General features: G+C 40.1%; 1 protein-coding gene across 5 annotated transcripts in view; it reads left to right on the forward strand.

Moving 5' to 3' along the window:
- Positions 1 to 17,674, forward strand: part of ABI2 (abl interactor 2) — a 104,582-nt gene that overhangs the window by 14,037 nt on the left and 72,871 nt on the right. For all 5 annotated transcript variants that reach the window (XM_082840814.1, XM_082840815.1, XM_082840816.1 and 2 more), the window contains exon 2: positions 16,530 to 16,697. In XM_082840814.1, coding sequence (XP_082696940.1) covers positions 16,530 to 16,697 — 168 coding nt within the window. The remainder of the gene's footprint in view (positions 1 to 16,529; positions 16,698 to 17,674) is intronic.

A 17,674-nucleotide genomic window follows, 5' to 3' on the forward strand; every position in this document is an offset into this window, starting at 1 on the left:
GATTTTCCTTTGCCTCTTTGAGGTAGATTCTATTTTCTGGATTCCATGCTTCCTCCTTTCTTGCCTTTCTGTTTTGAGGATGTACATCCTCCAGTGCTTCCTGAGAAACGGTACATGGAAAGTTTAAAAAAAAAAGTGTGCTGAAAATCTTATTCAACTTTCACTAGATTGATGGTTTGATTGGTAAGGAATTATAGGTTGGAAATAATTTTCTCTCAGATTGTAAAGACATTCTTCTATTTCTACATTTTCTATTAGCTTTTGGTGTTGCTTTTGAGAAGTCAGGTGCCATTTTGCTTCCTGATGTTTTTGTTTGTATATATATTTTTTTCTCTCCCTGTCTGGAGGCTTGTAGGATCATTTATTCCTCATGATGATGTTTTTTGCTATTGGTCTTTTTCCATCAGTTGTACTAAGCATTTGATGAGTACATTTAGTGGAGTCTTATATTCTTTAACTCTGAAAAATTGTGTGATGTTTCTGCTGTGTTTTCTTTTTTTGTGTTTTTATTAGTCAGATTTGGACCTCTTGGGTTGAGTTTCTAAAATTGTTTTCCCTTTTTTGTGGTTTTATATTCTTTTAAAATGTCTCTTTACTGTTTTTCACAGTGGCTGCACCAATTTACATTCCTCCTAATAGTGTACAAGGATTCCCTTTTCTCCACATCCTTGCCAACATTTGTTATTTGTGGTCTTTTTTTTTTTTCTTTTTTTTGGATGATAGCCATTCTGACAGATGTGAGGTGATATCTCATTGTGGTATTGATTTGCATTTCTGTGAATGATTAGTGATGTTGAGCATCTTTTCATGTGTCTGTTGACCATTTGTATATCTTCTTTGGAAAAATGTCTATTCAGGTCTTCCGCCCATTTTTAATTGGGTTTTTTCAATACTGAGTTGTATGAGCTGTTCATATATTTTGGATATTAACTCCTTATCAGTCATGTATTTGCAAATATTTTCTCCCATACTTGAAATGTGTTTAAAAAGGCAACTGAGTAAAGGAGAGCATCTTTAAGTAATAAGGAAAGTGTTTTAAAACTTTTGTCTGTTTTAAAACAAATTTGATGTCAAATTTACCAGACTTATTTTTTTCCTAACCTAAAATAGATACTATTATAAAACTTGTGATCTGTCACTTTTTAGATAAGCATGTATAGTTGAATCTAAAATGACCTACTTCCAAATTCCAGAAAAGAATGATGGTATTTTATAGCTGAAAATGATGCAATAGTCTAGATTTTCCAATGTAACAAGTAGTAACTGATTTCTTGAGAGTATAAGTGAGTTATTTATGACCTGGTAAGATAGTAGCAGAGCTAGAATAAGAACCCAAATGCCCTATCTTTTCTGTTATCCTCATCATTTTCTAGAAACCTCACTTTGGCTGTAGTGATAGGTTTTCCTGAAATAGCCAACCACAATCTCAGCAAATAACTTTATTTTTTGAATCTCGAAAAGATTAGTCTGTGATCTTTTGTTTTATTTCTAAAGTAACCTTCTTTTTCTCTCCACTGATACTTTAGGGGTGGAGGTGAATATCAAGTTTATCTGCCTCAGTTGTTTCCAGTTAGCATATACATAGGTTGTCTAGGTAGGTGACATAACAACTATTTTAAAGATGCCGTGTTACTGAGAGCTGAAGCCAGTATATATTAAGCTATTAAAAGTAACACTTTTAAGTGTTTTAGGATTCGTTGGCTTCAAGTGACAGAAACTCAATTTGAAAAAACTTTTTTTAACTTTTCCTCTTGGTGTTTAATATGAAAAGCAAAGCAAAAGGTCCATATTTTCCTTTTCAAGCATCAGTGAATATCCGCTTAGAATAATGTTCTTTTCCATAATAATGCTCCTTCAGGCAACAGGGAACCTTGCTAACTTGTCAGTTCCAACAATTGGTGTAAGATCATCTTCTGATCATAAGAAATCCGTGAAGCGTTCTGTTCCTTCTAGCTGAGTTTGGCGTAGACTTCCTTATTACTCAATAAATCTTGTTCAGTTTTTAAGTCTGTGGCATAGGTTTGCAGGGTCAACAAAGCACTGTCCCCAAGAAGCTGTCTCCATGATGTTTTGAGTTTAGTGACACTTGTGATTGTCAGGCTGTCCTCTTCCCTTTTTTTTTTTTCTTTTTTTTTGCGGTACGTGGGCCCCTCACTGCTGTGGCCTCTCCCGTTGCGGAGCACAGGCTCCGGATGCGCAGGCTCAGCGGCCATGGCTCATGGGCCCAGCCGCTCTGCGGCATGTGGGATCTTCCCGGACTGGGGCACGAACCCGCGTCCCCCTGCATCGGCAGGCAGACTCTCAACCACTGCGCTACCAGGGAAGCCCTGCCCTCTTCCCTTTTATCGTCTCCCCATCCATCCTGGTCTTTAAACTCTCTGAACTCCTCAGCAGGCGTGCACCGTACCTTGAGTGTGGTGGTCAGTTCCTCTTCAGTCAGCACCTCCTGCTGCCCAATCACAAATAACAAAAATGTGAATGTATTAGTTACTAACCAAGCCATGTGAAAACGTAGGAATGGCTGGCATCAAGAACTCAAACTCTCTCATTTCTGTTTCTTTCTGCGTGTTGGCTTTGTCCTTTCAGATAGGCATACTCCGTGTCCCGTGAGATAGCCTTACATATGTTTCAGACCTCATACATCTAAGAGGAAAGGAAAGTTCTCTCTTCTAGAATCAGTTGGAAGAAATCCAGAGATGTATCTGTATTTCTCTGGAAGAAAATCACTGTGGCCTAGAATGGGCAAAAGTATTAGAATTGGCCTAGTGTAGGTCACACCCAGGGTATGAGATGGAGAGAAGTTTCTTTTCTCTTTTTAATAAAGATGGAGGGAATGTTAGATAAAAATGTGATCCGCTATGACACGTTAAATACAATTTTTCAGTCTTTTACATATGTCTTTATAGTTCTCTCCATCCCATATGAACTTATCTTCTAATTCCCAAGCAGATAGATGAATTTTCACTGATTACATTTTCACTTGACTTCCTATGAATGACATCTTAATTTTATCAGTAAAAATGTCTCCAGATCACATTTCGAGATAGAAAACCCTCTTGGGAAGGTTCTTAATAGCAGGCTTGCATCATTTATAATTGCTACATGATAACTTACAAATCATAGGGAGCGTTGTTTCTGATCTAAGTTCTTGCCTGTTCTTTTTTCTGGCTCTGTGTGTGGAGGAGTGGTGTGTGTGGGGATAGGGTGGGCATGGATAGGCATCTACCTATTGATACTTTGGGTCTTTTAAGCCTCTACCCACTGAAAAATGTTAGAGAATTCCACCTATAGTTTCTCTCATTTGTAGAATCTACACAGAGATCCCAAATTCATACCTTGCTTGATCTGAAAGAATTAACCTTTTTCATCTGTTAAGTTAGAACAGTATATAGCTTATATTCTTTTTTTTTTTTTTTTTTGCGGTACGCGGGCCTCTCACTGTGGTGCCCTCTCCCGTTGTGGAGCACAGGCTCCGGACGCGCAGGCTCAGCGGCCATGGCGCACAGGCCCAGCTGCTCCACGGCATGTGGGATCTTCCCGGACCGGGGCACGAACCCGTGTCCCCTGCATCGGCAGGTGGACTCTCAACCACTGCGCCACCAGGGAAGCCCACTTATATTCTTAATATAGAATATGTAGTATATTTATATATACTGACACTCTCTATACATATACAGTACATGTACTGGTACATATAGGTTTAGGTATTTAGAAATTGAAGCGATTTTACACTTAAGACACTTGTAAGTTTTCTATTCAGTTGCTATATCTTGTGTTAGGATTTTAAGAAAACTTTTAAATGATTTAAAAATGGTTTGTATTGCCATGTAAAGTCATGAATGACAAAGGTTCTGATTTGTAAGAAGATAAAGAATGCTTTAAACACAAGGTGCAGTTTTGGGTGGAGAGGATTTTTTCACTTAGAGTTTTGAGAAGCTGGAAAGGGGAAGTGGGATATGATGAGGGGAAACAAATTTAGTTGTTTTTAGGTTAGGACAGTTGAGGAGCTGCAAATGTGAGGGGAGAAGAATTAGAACACTGTAGGTGATGGAGGACAGAGATGGTAAGCACAGAGAGGTATGGACAGGCCAAAGTAGCAGTTCAGCAAGAGGAGTATAAAGGAGAATTTAGATACTAGGGATGAGCTGATTCAGAATAACAAATTGCCTGGGGATCAGTAGAATTGGGTTCATTATATGGGCTAGGTAAGAAGCAACAGATGATGAGCCCACCATGCAGAAAAGGAGGTTTGCTTGGCAAACTAGAGACTGGGCCAGCATTTAAGGGCATGACTCCAAGATCAGGATACTTCTGAGTTGAAAATGTTGACCCAACACAGGGATTAAATAGGGTCCTTGTTAGTCTCTTTTGCCTCTTGTTGCTGATATCATGTATGAAACCAGGAAGGACCAAAATCAGGGTAATTACTTTCAAGTATGATCTATACTTTGTTATTCAGGAATAATACATTTCTTAGGAGAAGTGTGGCTCAGCATGAGCACCATCTCTAAAGGTGCAGCTGGTGACTGTCAGTCACCTGGGCTCCCTAAAGCATGGTCTCTGGAAGGGAGGTCAGAACATGTGTCTCTGTGGCCACCACAGCAACCTTTGCTAACTAATTAATTTTCCAATCCGTTAGAGAAGTTCCAGAGAAGACTCTTACTGGCTTAACTTGAATCAGTGTCCTCTAAATCAGACAGTGTCCAAAGGATTGGTGTACTTTAGGTAAGCTTGGGTCTTGTGTCCATACCTGTGGCATGGGTAAGGTGGAGGGAGAATGGGAGTCAACTGCCACAAACTGAATTTGCCACATGAATGTGGAATTCTTTAACCAGAAAAAACAGTAATAGGTGCTGAACAAGAAAGAGATAATACTATCTTTAATACTGCTTTCCTGTACTGAGTTATTTTTTGTTCGTTTGTTTTGGCCAGGAGACAGTGTAGAAGATGACTGTAAAGGAAAACAGAATGAAAACTCTAAAGCAAACAGAAAGGCAGAGCCTGTTGTGTTTTTGTTTGTGTTTGGCTGTGTTGGGTCTTTGTTGCTGCACGCAGGCTTTCTCTGGTTGCAGCGAGCAGGGGCTACTCTTGGTTGCAGTGTGCGGGCTTCTCATTGCAGTGACTTCTCTTGTTGTGGAGCATGGTCTCTAGGCACGTGGGCTTCAGTAGTTGCAGCACACGGGCTCAGAAGTTGTGGCACGCGGGCCCTAGAGTGCATAGGCTTCAGTAGTTGAGGTGCATGGGCTCAGTAGTTGGGGCGTGCAGGCTCTCCGGCGGGTGGGCTTCAGTAGTTGTGGTGCGCAGGATCAGTAGTTGTGGTGCACGGGCTTAGTTGCTCCGCAGCATGTGGGATCTTCCCGGACCAGGGATCAAACCCGTGTCCTCTGCATTGGCAGGTGAATTCTTAACCACCGCGCCACCAGGGAAGTCCCGTAAACAGTTTTTTTTTTGTTTTTTTTGTGGTACGCGGGCCTCTCACTGCTGTGGCCTCTCCCGTTGCGGAGCACAGGCTCTGGACGCGCAGGCTCAGCGGCCATAGCTCACGGGCCCAGCTGCTCCGCGGCACGTGGGATCCTCCCGGGCTGGGGCACGAACCTGTGTCCCCTGCATCGGCAGGCGGACTCTCAACGACTGTGCCACCAGGGAAGCCCCATAAACAGTTTTTAATACTAAATATCTTATGATATAGTTGTGCCAAATTTATGTAACTCTTTCCCTGTTGTTGGACATTTATATGGTTTCTAATTATTTGTGTAAGAGGATATTAAATGAGACTTTATTTTGTTGTCTTGGTGTTATAGTTCAGGCTCCAAAGTTGAGGACAATATTTAACAATTACCTCTGTATTTTAATAAAGACTGTTATGTTACTCTTATAGGACCTGCTGAGAGATGAGACTGCTTTTCACCCCCTTATTCTCTGTATATCCATTAATATACATATACATAGGTATATATATCCATTCATTTACATATGTGTATGTAAACAAATAAAGATTTCTTATAAGAGGGTGGTAGAAATGCTGTGCTTCTCCCTCATATCCACATATATCAGGAGAGGTTTATGAAAATCAGTCATAGAAATTGGGGTTGTCTACTAAAAAGGAGGATTGAGATTTCATCCTCAGTTTGAGGTTTGCTAATCTGTAGAAATGCTTGAGCTGTGCACAGGGAGCGAGATCTCAGTAGATCCTGACTGAACTGGGCATGATATGGGAGTAGGCATGAAAATTGTTGCCTGACTTTTCTTTTTTTCCTTTCGCTGCATTGGGTCTTCGTTGCGGTGAGCAGGCTCTACTCTTAGCTGCGGTGCACGGGCTTCTCACTGCGGTGGCTTCTCTCGTTGTGGAGCACGGGCTCTAGGCGCGCGGGCTTCAGTAGTTGTGGCACGCAGGCTCTAGAGTGCAGGCTCGGTAGTTGTGGTGCACGGGCTTAGTTGCTCTGCAGCATGTGGGATCTTCCCGGACCAGGGCTCAAACCCATGTCCCCTGCATTGGCAGGTGGATTCTTAACCACTGCGCCACCAGGGAAGCCCTGCCTGACTTTTCTTGAGAAAATTCTGAAGGTTAAATCCTACTGGAATGGAGCAAAGAGAGTAAGCTGTATTGGGAGGACCTAGTACTTCTAGAGTTTGGAGGTGCAAAAATACTGATTTTTTTTTTTCCTCTATGGGCTAAATAAGTAGAACAGAAGGTAGCTGGGATAGAACTGTCTTATAAGAATGTCGGTTATAGGGCTTTTATTTTAGATCAGTTTTAGTTTTACAGAAAAAATGGAATACAGAGTGTTCTCATATACCCCTAAACCCCTACGCCCAGTTGCCCCTTTTATTAACATCCTGCACTAGTGTGGTACATTATCAAAGCTGAACCAATATTGTAATTATTAACTAAAGTCTGTAGTTTACATTAGGGTTTGCTTTCGGTGTTTCACATTCTATGATTTTTGACAAATGTATAGTGACATGTACTCACCATTACAGTATTATACAGAATAGTTTCACCGCCCTGAAAATCTCCTGGGTTCCACCTATTTATCCCTCCCGTCCCTTTCCACAAACTCCTGGCAACCACTGATCTTTCTTCCTGTCTCCATAATTTTGCCTTTTTCAGAATGTCATATAGTTAAACTCATACAGTATGTAGCCTTTTCAGATTGGCTTCTTTCACTTAGTAATATACATTTATTATTCCTCCATGTCTTTTCATGGCTTGATAACTCATTTCTTTTTAGTGCTAAATAGTATTCAGTTGTTTGATGTACCACTGTTTATTTCTCCATTCACCTACTCAAGGACATCTTGGTTGCTTTTAAGTTTTGGCAATTATGAATAAAGCTTCTATAAATATCTATATATAGGTTTTTGTGTGGACATAAGTTTCCAGCTCTTTTAGGAAAATACCAAGTGCTGGATCATATGATAAGAGTATCCTTGTGCAAAATTTGTATAAACATAAATTTTCAGCTCATTTGAGAAAATACTGAGGAGCATGGTTACTGCATCATATGGTAAGAGTGTATTTAGTTTTGTAATAAACTGCCAATCTGTCTTCCAAAGTGGCTGTACCGTTCTGCATTCGCACCAGCAATGAGTGAGAGTTCTCCTTCCACTTCCTCTCCAGCATTTGGTGTTGTCAGTGTTTTGGATTTTAGCTGTTCTAACAGGTGTGTAGTGGTATTTTGTTGTTTTAGTTTGCAATTCCTTCATGACATATAATGTTGAATCTTTTCATATGCTTATTTGCCATCTGTATATCTTCTTTGGTGAGGTATCTGTTCAGATCTCTTGCCCATTAAAAAATTTGATTGTTTTCTTACTGTTGAGTTTTAAGAGTTCCGTGCGTAGTTTGGATGCTGGTTCTTTATCAAATACGTTTTGTAGATATTTTAAACCAGTTTGTGGCTCGTCTTTTCAATATAACTGTCGTTTACAGAGTTGGTTTTAAATTTTCTGTCTTAAATTTGTGTATTTAAATTTACATGTTTGTTACCCTGTTGGGTGTAGGGTTTTGATTTGCTTGTCTATATTTTGAAGCTTTATTATATTATTTAAAAACTTTTATAATATAGCAGGTTTGGAGATCGTAGTTGTCCTTCCTGACCATTGCTTTATATTTAAAAGATTTTCTACATCTGGAGATCAGATAACATAAAAAGGTCTATCATTTATTGAGCTCTTCTATTGTGCCAAGTTCTGTGCTAAATTCTTGGCATACATGATCTCGTTTAATCCTCCCTGTTTTTTCTGAGATAAAGATGTCTTTTTTTTTTTTTTAGTAAGATAGAATTGAGAATGGTCTTTTTTTAAAAAAATATATTTATTTATTTATTTATGGCTGCATTAGGTCTTCGTTGCTGAGTGTGGGCTTTCTCTAGTTGCAGTGAGCGGGGGCTACTCTTTGTTGCGGTGTGTGAGCTTCTCATTGTGGTGGCTTCTCTGGTTGCGGAGCACAGACTCTAGGCATGTGGGCTTCAGTAGTTGTGGCACGTGGGCTCAGTAGTTGTGGCACGCGGGCTCTAGAGCACAGGCTCTGTAGTTGTGGCTCACGGGCTTAGTTGCTTCGCGGCCTGTGGGATCTTCCTGGACCAGGACTCGAACCCGTGTCCCCTGCATTGGCAGGCGGATTCTTAACCACTGCGCCACCAGGGAAGCCTTGAGATAAATATGTCTTATCTTCATGTCTTTCTTTTTTTTTTTTCTTCTCTTTTTATATCCACAAATCTCTCTGCCCTCTTCATTTTTATATATTGCCCTGCCTCATACTTCAGAGATTAAAGCTACTAGCCTAAATCTTCATCTTTCCAGATTAAAATCTATAAACCTTTTTTTTTTTTTTGCGGTACGCAGGCCTCTCACTGCTGTGGCCTCTCCCGTTGCGGAGCACAGGCTCTGGACGCTCAGGCTCAGCGGCCATGGCTCACAGGCCTAGCCGCTCCACGGCATGTGGGATCTTCCTGGACCGGGGCACGAACCTGTGTCCCCTGCATTGGCAGGCGGACTCTCAACCACTGTGCCACCAGGGAAGCCGTATAAACCTTTTAACTGCAGCAACTTTCTCCTTTTTGTTTTTTGCAAAGACGACAGTTTCTAAAAGAACTGTTCTCCTCCAATCAAAGACTAGTCACTCCATTTGAGCTCTCCCCTTTTCAAATATTTTGTTCCTTTCCTTAAACCCTTTTGCCTCTTCCACCTTTCCTGTCTCATTAGATTGTTTATCTCAGCATGTAAAACTGCTCTAGTATTTCCCACCTTAAAATAAACCTTTCTTTAACACTATATTCTCTTCTAGCTCGTTCTATTTCTTTAATTTGCTGTATGGCCAAACATTTTACAAAGAGTTGTCTATATGTGCTTTCTTCAATTCTTTTTTTCTTTTTAATTTCAAAACAATATTTTTAATCTGTAGAATGAAAGCTCCCAAACATGGAAAAGGTAATGGAACGTAAAAACCCCGGATGGACATGCTGGGCCCAAGTGTATAGTGAAGAGAGGACAGTTTCACGAGGTGAATTCCCGGAGAACGTGGGATAAAGAGTGAGGGAGGTTACTCAACCACCGACACCTGTGGGAGCATCAGACTGAAATCCACAAGGCCACCCTCTCCACCCAGGAGAGGCCTGCCACCCGCCACCTCCTCCACTCAGTACTCATGCTGGTATGTGCTTAGTCATCTGGCATACAGGAGACACTCAATACAAGTCGGGTGTTGTAGGATTTCAGAATGAAAGAGAAATCATGAAGGAGTTGTAGTTGTAAATACCAACAGGACCTGTTCAGGTGAGAATTAGAAACAGTTTGCCCTAGGGGCAGCATTTTTTTGTGCCAGAGTCAGCATGGGCCTATGGGAGTGGGGAGGATGGACCTCTAAACTATGCCTTTGGAAAGGCTCCAGAAGGATGTCCTCAGGTGGTGAGAGCCGGCATTGGCACTTGAAGGAAGAAGGAGATTGTCAGACTGGTCCTCCTTCCAGGCACCTCTTCTCCCTCTGGTCCCCGTTCCCCGGACCCTGCCCTACAACATACACACATTCAGCTCCTCTTCTTCCTTGGGCTGTCCCATTACCATCACCATGTTCCTCAAGGGCAGGTCCTCCTGCCGGAGCAGGAAGTCAGGGCCTCCAGCTAGCTCCAGATACCCATGACCAGATTCTACTGAAGCTCAAGCTGTATTACCCACAACTCCCCGCCATGTGCTCTCTGCTTCACCTGGTTTTTGCTCCTCCCAGGAGACCTGATTCCGTGGTTCCTTGGCTGGGCAAACTGTGTACGTCCTGTCTCACCCTAGACAGCTATGCATCCAGATCAGACTCATCTTTCCAACGCAAGCACAAATGATCCCGTTGGGGGAAGATCGTCCATATTCCTCTGAGGACAGGAGTCCATGTTGCTCTGTCCTCTGGTTTGAGGTACTCAAACTTAGTTCTTCCTGCACCTGATAGTCTGTCCCCTGAGGTGTCACTTGTCAAGGTCATTGATGAGCACCATGTTGGATCCATGTCTTTGTTCTCATCTTGTTTTTTTGCTCAGCAGCTTTCAACTCAGCTGAAGGAAAACATTCCCCTGAATATTTTCCTCTCTTAAGTCCATGATTACACATTCCCCAGGCTTTCCTTCTACCTCACTGGCTGCTCCTTTGTTCTCCCTTTGCTGGCTTCTCTTTAGGAGAGTCCTTCCTTGAAATGTTGGCATGCCCCAGGGATGAATTCTCAGATTTGGGTTTATACTCCTCAGGTATCCTCTTCTAGGTTCATGCTGTAAGTACCATCTATACACCAATGACAAGTGTTTATTTCCCACCCTGACCTCTCTCCTGAGCTTTGGACGCCTACATCCGGCTTTCCCCTTGGTAGTTCCTGTTGTACATCTAAGTGGCATCTCTAATGAACCACGGCTTTGTGGACCTTAGGGCTGCTTTCCCAGCATCCATCTCAATTCTTAAAATTCATTCTGATCTGATTTCTACACTACTGCTCAGCTAAAAATGCTTTTTAAAAATTCATTAAGCAATTCCATATTGCCACAGCTGTTTACTGGATACTTTTCTGACCTCATCTTTCTTCTTAGTAGCATGACCATGTTGTCCTCTTAAAACAGTCCTTTCTCTTGATTTCTGCAGTCTCCTGGCACGTTCAGTATTACTTTTCCTTTCATAAGAGTATTTGGCATTCATCGCATGTGCTTCTCTTTCTTCGTCTTCCAAAGCAAGACAACCACAAAGCAAATTTAAAACGATGCAGGTATGCTCTTTAAAACTTTTTTGTTAATTACTTGGTAAAAATGGTGCTTTGTTTCTGTCGTTTTTTTTCCCCCATCATTTGTGTGGCTGAATGTTTTCCCATGTTCATGTTTGTCTTGTGTTCTTTCCTTGGTGAACTGTCCATGTTTATCTAATTGTGCTTTGCTCTTTTTCACTATGACTTGTATGACTCATTCTAATTTGAATGCCATACTTTTTTTTTGGAGACTGCATTCTCCATCCAGGAGTTTGGAAGCAAATGAATATATTCCCTTTTAGGCATCATAGAAATTAATATTTGAATAATTCTGAAGATATAAGTATGTTTCTAATATTTTGTATGGTCTTTTGGCAAAATTTTTCTATTTGTATATAATGATTGGCATATATTTTATTTTATTATTATTATTATTTTTTGCGGTACGCGGGCCTCTCACTGTTGTGGCCTCTCTCGTTGCGGAGCACAGGCTCCAGACGTGTGGACTCAGCGGCCATGGCTCACGGGCCCAGCTGCTCCGCGGCCTGTGGGATCTTCCCAGACTGGGGCACGAACCCGTGTCCCCTGCATCGGCAGGCGGACTCTCAACCACTGAGCCACCAGGGAAGCCCTTGGCATATATTTTAGAAGCTATTACTTTAATTTCTGTGAGATTTAGTGATGGGACCTTTCTTTTCAATTTGGTTTAGTAACAAGATTTTTTGGAATGCAGAATTGAAAGCTCAGTAAATAGGTAATCTAAGAATACTCCCCTCTCCTCAGCCCCATTATTGAATCAGGTGCTATGACTCTGCCATGACCTTACTAGGTTAATTATATGTGTGATATTTTAATTTCTTAACAATTTTGTGAGAAAGAAAACGGATAGTTACTATACTAATCTTAAATTTCAGCACATGTCTCAGTCTTAAAGTAGGGGCAGTAGTGAACTGATGATATGTTAATAATACCAAACTTACATGTGTTCTGGATTCAAGAATCTTTTTCATGCCTCTGTGCCCTTGTTTAGGCTGTTTGCTCTGCCTGGAATATCTTCTCTTACTCCTGCTTGGCAGGATTAACTCTATTCTGTGAGACTCCACTTGGATGGTCATATAAGATAGTGTTCCTAGTTGGATGACATTCATATCCCTGACCATTCTGCATTGACATTTTCTGTTTTATATGCTTTTCTCTGTATTGGACTAAAATCTTCTTGAGTGCAGAGAACGTGTTTCATTTTCATATTCTAGTACATAGTACAATGTCTGTCATGTAATATACATTCAGTCAATAAGGGTTTATTGAAATGAACTGATGAAATGAAATTAATCATGGCAGGTCTAGAAGAAATTGTTTAATACTTTAGATAACTGATTGAATGAGAACTTAGTACCTGTACTTTAACTAATGTGGTAATAGTTTATACCCAGAGCAAAAATAATTACATATTTTCCAGGTAGAGTAACAGGCTGGACTAGAGTGGGTGAGAGATTTACTGCTGGAGAAGAGAAAGAAACAGACAGTAGATCTCAAGGGTGTGATCTGTAGAGGAAAATTCTCTCCTGCATGTCCATACACGTCCGTCTTAAATATTATCATTGTTTTCCTGCCCCCTCCCCATTATCTATATACTTAAATCTCTACCAAATCTGTTTTCCTATTAGTAGAAGTGAAAAGGAAAAATAAATAATGGTAGTAACCTAGTGGTAATAATACTGCAGTCTTGAGCTGCTCTAGAGGGTGTAACGTTCTTATTCTTCATATTTCTCAGCACCCATCCTAGAACATCAAATTGAAAAACAAGTTTGAACTTTCTTTTTAGGGGTACACAGTAAGGCATGAGTACCATGGATGGTGCCAAAGCTTCTGGAGGTCAAAGAAATCTTTCTTATATCACTTCTTCCTCCCCACCCTCACTGCCTATTGGGTGATAGAAGTAACTTTGATTCTCTGGAACATTTTGGTAGATACACTTCAACAGATAATATGTAATGCCTGTGTGTAATGTGATGTGAAAGCATAATACTTACCCTCAAGGGCTTTCCACTAGGGGGTGTGGGAGTTTGGGTCAATGAAACATGCACATATTGGGTTGGCCCAAAAGTTCATTTGGGTTTTTCCGTAACACCTTGCGAAAAACCCGAACGAACTTTATGGCCAGCCCGATATTATAAAGTATGTGCTGTAAACCTGAAAACAAAATCCTGTGGGAATTCTCAGTAAGAAATGATCAGTATCACAATCAGGGATGATAAGGTAGGGGATGGGTTGTTGGTGAAGTTGATGTGTTCAGGTGAAGAAAATAGGCAAACGCACAAAGGTAAGAAACCAAGGTCTGTTTTGTGAACCGTTAAGTCTAATTAAACTGTAATCTAAGGTTCAAGTAGGGTTGAATGGAAGATAAGTTCTAGGCCATATTAAGGAAGACTGTAAATGATAAGTAGGTAAGATGAAGCTCTGGGGGTTTCAGAACTGATTTAGAAAGATGAATCTGCAGGACCACGTGTAAGATACTGCAATCTGACCTAGAAACTGGTATAGTAGTCCTGGCAAGAGATAACGAGGGCCTGAAGTAGAATGTAGGCAGTAGCAATTGAAAGAAAGGAAATGATATGTTGGCACAGATAGAATATAAGGATCATGTAAACGGATTAGGTGTAGGATACAGAGACTTGGAAAATATCTGAGGTGATGGAGTAATAATGTTATTAACAAAAGTAGGAGGAAGTAGTTTTGGGGAAGGTGGTGAGTTATAGATATACTGATACGGCACATTATACATGGTGAGGTGCCATGTAAACAGAAATATGGGTTTGGGAGAGATGGAAGTTAAGATATAAATAGATTTAAAAATTCTGTGCTTGGAAGTGATAGCTAAGGAAGGAGTGAAATTTCTTTCTAAGGGTTGCAAGTACAGCAAGAAGAGTAGTCTAAAGACAAGAGTCTTTGGGAACATCCCCTTGTAGAGATAAGAAGTCAGTATCATGAGGGAAGGTGAAGAAATAACAAAGTAGGAAGGATTAATCATTGCCTAGGATGGCTCTTGGCAATAAGTCACTTTATTCTATGTAAGAATCTTTTCTCATAGGACTGTTTGTACTTACCATAGCATACCTTATAATATTCCTCTATAAGCCTATGATAATTTTCTCCTTTATCTAAATTTCTTCTTTTTTTCAGGAACTTAATCCCATTTAAATAGGAATATTAGATAACTGGGTTGAGGTGTCATAGTGCCTTTAATGCATGAACTATAACTGTGATAATTAAACTTGGTTGTAGCAAAAGATAAGAATATAGTCACAGGTGTTTCCTTATCATACATTGTTTAAGAATTACAAAATAACCTCTATTACAGTGTTGTTCACTATTTCTTATATGTAAAATAAGATATTGTAGCTTCTCCATTGTCATTTATAAGGCTTCTAGGTTAAAGTAGCAATTTTGATATCAGTTTTATTTAAATAGGTTCTGTTTGCATTTATTCAGGTTTTTATTCAGCACTTAACTTTATAGGAAAACAATCTCAGACTTAGAATATGTGCTGCTGAAGCAAGCACAAAACTCTAAAACTTAGAATATCCGCTCTTGTAAAATTAGGTTCTTATAAAACCTTAGTGAATGTCCGAGGGTTGACTTATCCATACAGCAGACATGCAGCAGCCTCAACACTTTAAAGCTTCATTTGGCGCTTAGAAATAACAAGAAAAATGTCTTGAGCCCCAAATCATTGTTTAAATAAGTGTGCAAATACATTTCAGAAGGATTAAAAAAATTGTTTTGGTGCTCTTATTCCTTACAAATATTCCTTGTGAGTAGTTAACTAGGACAGAGCACTTAGAGTTTGCTCTTTTGTATTAATGCATGCATTATGGTTTTACAAAGTAATATAGCTTTACTTTTTCTGATAACAAGTATTTATGCCCAAGGTAAAAAAAAAAATAGACCATATTAAAAATCATTAAAAGACTCAAATTATATTCCTAACATTCAGAGAAAACTTATGTTAACATTTTGGGCCTTTTTCTGACTTTTTTCTCGTGCTTACATTTATACACAGTCACCTACAAAATTAGGATGATTGTGTTAAGGTACTTTGTAACCAGCTCTCTTTCAATTAGTTATTTCATAGATATTTTTCCATATCAGTAATACATAACAATACTATTTTCATTACTGCATAAAGGTAGTATATGAATGTATTGTTTAATCAGTCTCATGTTTTTTTCTTTTTCACCATTAACTGTCAGTGTACATCCTTGTCTGTGTCTTTTTCTTATTTGACTGTTTTTCTAAGCTAAGTTTAGAAGTTTAGAGTCCTAAAGAAGTTTAGAGTCCTAAACGGTGTGGGAGAGGGGAGAGTGGGACATAGTGGACTTTGAACAGTTAATGACTACTCAAAGAGGTAATGACGTTTGTTAGATATAATGATTTATAGTATTAGAAAGTGGTTTTACATTCATTATCTTACTTGATGTTCACAACTGCTTAAAATATGACATGCTGTAATAGTAGAACTGACATTAAGATAAAAGGTTTCTGATTCAGACACTTGTGTACATTTTACTGAACCGTAGAGTCTTTCTGTAGAACTAAGGCAAGAAAATGGTGTTTGCCAGCAGTATAGAATATGTAACTTTACAATTGCTTTCCTTTGTGACCTTGGAAATAATCACTTAACCACTTTTTACTGTGTACTCTCCGTTTTTCAAGTAGGGTTTATGATACGTGGCAGTTTATGTTCCATAGGGTTATAATACTTAAGATGCTTGGGAAGAAAGTGTCCTTTTATTTTAATTTATCATTATTTATCATGATTATTACCATTTTATTTACTTCGTCATTTTTATTTATCATTATTATTTTGTCATTATTACTTTAAACAGACATTTCTTTATAAATGCATTTTACATGTTAGAGTGAAAGGAAAAGAGGAATTCAGGAAAGTAGAAAAATGTACGCCAGAATTTACTCATTCAAATCAATGCTACCTTTCCAAGCAGTGACCTTGAGAAGCTATGTACTGTACTTGCTGTCATTACTCAAAATATCCATCGGATCTCATTTTTTAAACAACAGCTTCAGGATTTTATTTGCATCTGTACAAAGATGAAACTATTCAACGTGAAAATATTAGTGAAGTCAAGTCAATAATTTAGTTGTTGGGTTTACATGAATACTGATAACTAGTTTTCAAAGAATTTTACACTAGTGTGTGTAGATTCAGCAACATAATGGTTTTGATGAGTATTTTTGAAGATTAGATCTATAGAATGGGTTATCTTTGAAGTAATGATTGTTTTTGTTTTTCTAGTCAGCAGATAAGCAGCGAGCCCTAGAAGAAACCAAAGCCTACACCACCCAGTCCTTAGCAAGTGTTGCCTATCTGATAAATACCTTGGCCAACAATGTCCTGCAGATGCTGGATATCCAGGCGTCCCAACTTCGAAGGATGGAGTCTTCAATCAATCATATTTCACAAGTAAGACCACACTATTTTCCTATTTTGCCTATGAGGAACATGTAATAAACACAGGCTATCTGTAACGCTGGCAGCCTTTATTATGTGAGTTAACTCACATGTATGATTTGGAAAATACAAACTCAGTAGTAGGTTGTTTTTTGTTTCTATCTTTTTGTCTAGTGATTATCTTCTCTGTGATTTTGATAGGGAAGTATACTTTGTTTATTTTAAACATCTTTTTAAAAAAATTTATGTATTTTTGTCTGCGTTGGGTCTTCGTCACTGTGCATGGGCTTTCTCTAGTTGTGGTGAACGGGGGCTACTCTTTGTTGCAGTGCACGGGCTTCTCATTACGGTGGCTTCTCTTGTTGGAGAGCATGGGCTCTAGGCGCGCAGGCTTCAGTAGTTGTGGCACGCGGGCTCCAGTAGTTGCGGCACACGGGCTCTAGAACACAGGCTCATTAGTTGTGGTGCAAAGGCTTAGTTGCTCCGTGACATGTGGAGTCGTCCCGGACCACGGCTCAAACTCGTGTCCCCTGCATTGGCAGGCAGATTCTTAACCACTGCACCACCAGGAAAGTCCCTAAACATCTTTTTTTGTTTTTTTTGTGGTATGTGGACCCCTCACTGCTGCGGCCTCTCCCGTTGCAGAGCACAGGCTCCGGACGCGCAGGCTCAGTGGCCATGGCTCATGGGCCTAGCTGCTCCGTGGCACGTGGAATCCTCCTGGACCGGGGCATGAACCTGCGCCCCCTGCACTGGCAGGCGGACTCTCAACCACTGCGCCACCAGGGAAGCCCCCTAAACATCTTTTTAAAAAAATATTTATTTATTTGGTTGCACCAGGTCTTAGTTGCCGCAGGTGGGCTCCTTAGTTGCGGCACATGGGCTCCTTAGTTTCAGTTGCGGCTCCAGGGCTCCTTAGTTTCAGCAGGCAGCCTCCCTAGTTGCGGATTGCTGGCTCCTTAGTTGTGGCACAAGGGCTCCCCAGTTGT

Source organism: Leucopleurus acutus (assembly GCF_964270905.1).
Source record: "Leucopleurus acutus genome assembly, chromosome: 6".
In the NCBI taxonomy this organism is placed as follows: domain Eukaryota; kingdom Metazoa; phylum Chordata; class Mammalia; order Artiodactyla; family Delphinidae; genus Leucopleurus; species Leucopleurus acutus.